This window comes from Atta colombica, unplaced genomic scaffold (genome assembly GCF_001594045.1).
Source record: "Atta colombica isolate Treedump-2 unplaced genomic scaffold, Acol1.0 scaffold160, whole genome shotgun sequence".
Taxonomy (NCBI): domain Eukaryota; kingdom Metazoa; phylum Arthropoda; class Insecta; order Hymenoptera; family Formicidae; genus Atta; species Atta colombica.
The window spans coordinates 278,784-282,204 of NW_017259251.1; the positions used below are offsets into that span (position 1 = coordinate 278,784).

The window sequence follows — 3,421 nt, forward strand, 5'->3', positions numbered from 1 at the left end:
CAGGTAAAGAAGACATTCAATTTAATGTTTAATTCATTAACAAAAGTAAATATTGATCAGTCAATGAATATTTAATTTTGTTTCATTGTTAACATAATGCAGGAAGAATTCTTGTTCATACATTGCATTGATTTCATAGATTAATGGATGTAAGATTATTGAGTTTCTATGACAAAGAAACTCGAAATATATGCGCGATTTTGAAAAGATTCGCATTAACATGAATTTTCGCATCACTTGTTTTTCGAAAGAGTGCGTTGTTTTTCAGCATGCGTAACTAATTGGGAGTCCACAGGAAGGCCTTTTCTTCGACGAACCGCGTCCATGTAGCATTTAGCTCGATTATCACTGTCCGCCTTTTCACCAAAATGGAGGTATTCTTCCTCCGTGGATGGTACCCAATAAGGATCCTGTTCGATTACCTATAACGCAAGAATGTTACGTTACATTTAAAAGTTCATTTGAGCAATTAAAATATAAAATTTTTTAGAAAAGAAAATTCTTCGAAATTGTCATGAATTCTTTAATCATATGTCTTTAGATCTTTTATTAAATATTAAAGATACAATAAAAAATATTCAACACGTTGCTTAGAGTTTTAATCATTATTTTACAATTTCTAAGAATGTCTCAAATTTGTGAACACTTTAATTCACAAGAAAACGCGCTTACTTCCCAATGACTAAAAACTAGTTGCGGACTAGCCAATCCGGACGTTTGCGTCCGTAATTCTCTTGCGAGATGGAAGCTCTCTAGAACCGGTAGAGTGGCCAATACTCTGAATTGTCCACCGAAACCGTAAGCACTTTCCGTAGATACGATTCGGCCTTGTCTTTTACCGAACACAGCATACAATCTTCCTGCAACAAGAACAGTCATCATCAATTGTTGATGTCTCAGCATGAATATCGGTAATATCGCGATACAGAGATGATTGTCTCTTCGTTGCTCTAGCATTTCTTCGTGAGCATTCCTCTTACGGTGTCCTTGTACTTTTAATAATAATAAATATCTTCGAGTTTATTCCATGCGCGACAACACTCTACAAAATGTTTATACGATTTTATCTTAAGAATCTTAAGAATAAAGACAACTGCGAATACTTGGATGCAAGAATGAGACCTTCAAGTGATTAATTTTTTAAGAAGCTTGCATACTGGCATTGTTCTAGATAGTTTCTAGATTAACTGTTCTAGATTAACATCTTATCGTATTATATAAAAAAATAGATACGAGATATGAATCATTTGCAAGAATAAATTTCGAGAAATCAGCTAAAAAATACAGCTACCTTTCACAAAGATAAAGAATAATCACAAAAATGTCCTGATATATATTTGAAAAGATAAAATATACTAGCTGATAAAAAAAGATAAAACGTATTCTAGTATTTCTAGTAAATCTAGATATCTAGAGAAAGAAAAACAAAAGCAAAAAAGAGATTAAAAAAGAAAAAGGAGAAAGAAGAAAGCTATGAGATGTCAAACGAGATTCGGAATTGCGCGAGAAGTAAACGCATTTAAGTACGATTGGAAGATACAGGGAAGAGGAATTGGCTCGCTGGAAAGCGCGAGGGAAGAGAGAAAAGGATCGTGGAACACAGAATGTGTAGAAAACAGGGGATAATAGCAAAACAAAATGCGCGCGCGCTCGCGCGCGAAAGCAAACGGGCCAGCTTCTGGAGAAAGAGTAAAACACTCGTTAATACGCTCCCGGGGAGAGCGGAGAGGAATGTGCGCTTCGTACGGAGCACCCGTGGAAGAGAGGATGCGATACAAGGACAAACGGCAAACGGCGACGAGTCCCGAGAAAAAACGGCGACGAAAACGTTCGGTGAGGAGAGATAGAGAGGAGCCCCGGATAGAGAGTAGTAGTGGGGATGACGTAAGAGCCAAAGGACAGAGTGGAAGGGGGGGAGACAGGAGCAGTCAAGAATGAGAAGAGACTGAGGAGGGGGAGATGCCACGGGATGGCGCGGGAGGGAGGGACGGGAAGGGCGAAGGAAAAGGGGTGGGGGCATCCATTCATGCTTTACTTCTGGCTTTTAAGAGTCCAGTCGAGCGAACGGCATACCTTCGCATAGGCCGATCTCGTCGGGACGTTCTGTTTCTTCTCAGTTAGTTTTAGCGATCGCGCTCTATTTCTCAAGAGAATCTCCAGATCTCATAGGATCCGCAAAAAAGGAGTATCGAATACACGGACGATCGAATGAACGGATCAGATAGATAAGAGATTTCGAGGAACGATCGGCGTCTCGGTGAGAGTGCGCGAGTGCGATCAAACGCTCTATCAAATCCTGGAGGCTCCCCTCTCTCTTTTTCTCTCCAAGATCGGTTGATCGGATCGGAGAACCGTTCTTTCGCGTCTCTGGAATCGCAAGAAGAGGAGGATAAGAGGAGATCGCGGTAAACAAAGACACGTGACATTCTACTTTCGTGACTGAAAGAAAAAAAATTGTAAGATCTAAACGTGACTTCTGTACAAAGTTCGAATTGTGCGAGTTTCCAGCGGGCCTGGCTTGTAGAATCTGCGAATTCGGGAAAAAGTACGTGTCAGTCGATCCCCTCGGAACGAGCGATCGAGATTCATCGCGAAGCGATCGGAAAAACTCTTCTTTCCTCTCCTCTCTGATGATCGATCAATGAGAAGACTCGCGTTGATAAGATTCACGAAGATGGACTTCAAGTAGCAGTTGCGGACAACCGGCGAGCCTTCGAGTTTTCTTGATCCGTGTTGTATTTCTGCTATGAATATTCCCTGAGTATTCCTCCTCCCGCTCGTTCTGAACACCTTGTCGCGCAAATAAGAAGGTGAACGTATCGAAACCCCTACCATTCTTTTTATTGCATCCCCCCACCTGGGAGTAAAACACCTAACGCAGCAAACGTTCCCTCCGGAGAGAAAGAGAAAGAGAGAGAAAAAGGGAAAGAGAGACACACACAAACAAGCGATCGCCGATTCTCTCGACCGGGATTCTTTATCGGGAAGAACTTTGCTGTGCTTGCTGCGACACTGCGACACGATGACCGGTAAAACAATACGGCACCTGCTGTACACTCTGTTGATGATCGTCGGAGTCATCCGCCGAAGCAAATGCGAGGTTTTCGATCTGCCGTTGAGAATCGAGCACGACGAATATCTCAAGGAATATTTGTTCATCGATGAAAGCAAGTATCACGCTGACCTGCAGGAATTCGACGACACGACAGTCGAGATAGATCTGATCAATCGTAACCAGAAGCACATTCTGTCGCACGAGGAGCCCAAGGTGCTATACCAAGTCGGGGTAAGCCACTCCCCCATATCAACTTCGTCAATTTATTGTCATTTTACAATTCTTAAATTATGTAATCCATGTATATTACAATTATATATGTAGTTTCCTATTTTCTAATTCATTTTATATATATATATATATATA

The 3,421-nt window shown here is 41.2% G+C and overlaps 2 protein-coding genes across 2 annotated transcripts in view; one reads left to right on the plus strand and one right to left on the minus strand.

Annotated features, from left to right (window-relative positions):
• Positions 1-90: 90 nt before the first annotated feature.
• LOC108685837 (elongation factor-like GTPase 1) overlaps positions 91-3,421 on the minus strand; it is a 42,587-nt gene continuing 39,256 nt past the window's right edge. Inside the window, exons 4-5 of the mRNA XM_018190820.1 lie at positions 673-860; positions 91-422 (exon numbers count right to left, since the gene is read on the minus strand). Of these exons, the coding sequence (XP_018046309.1) occupies positions 234-422; positions 673-860 (377 nt within the window). The 3' untranslated portion in view covers positions 91-233. The remainder of the gene's footprint in view (positions 423-672; positions 861-3,421) is intronic.
• The window catches only part of LOC108685839 (protein giant-lens), an 8,241-nt gene continuing 7,321 nt past the window's right edge, over positions 2,502-3,421 (plus strand). The window contains exon 1 of the mRNA XM_018190823.1: positions 2,502-3,286. Within this exon, the coding sequence (XP_018046312.1) occupies positions 3,023-3,286 (264 nt within the window). The 5' untranslated portion in view covers positions 2,502-3,022. The remainder of the gene's footprint in view (positions 3,287-3,421) is intronic.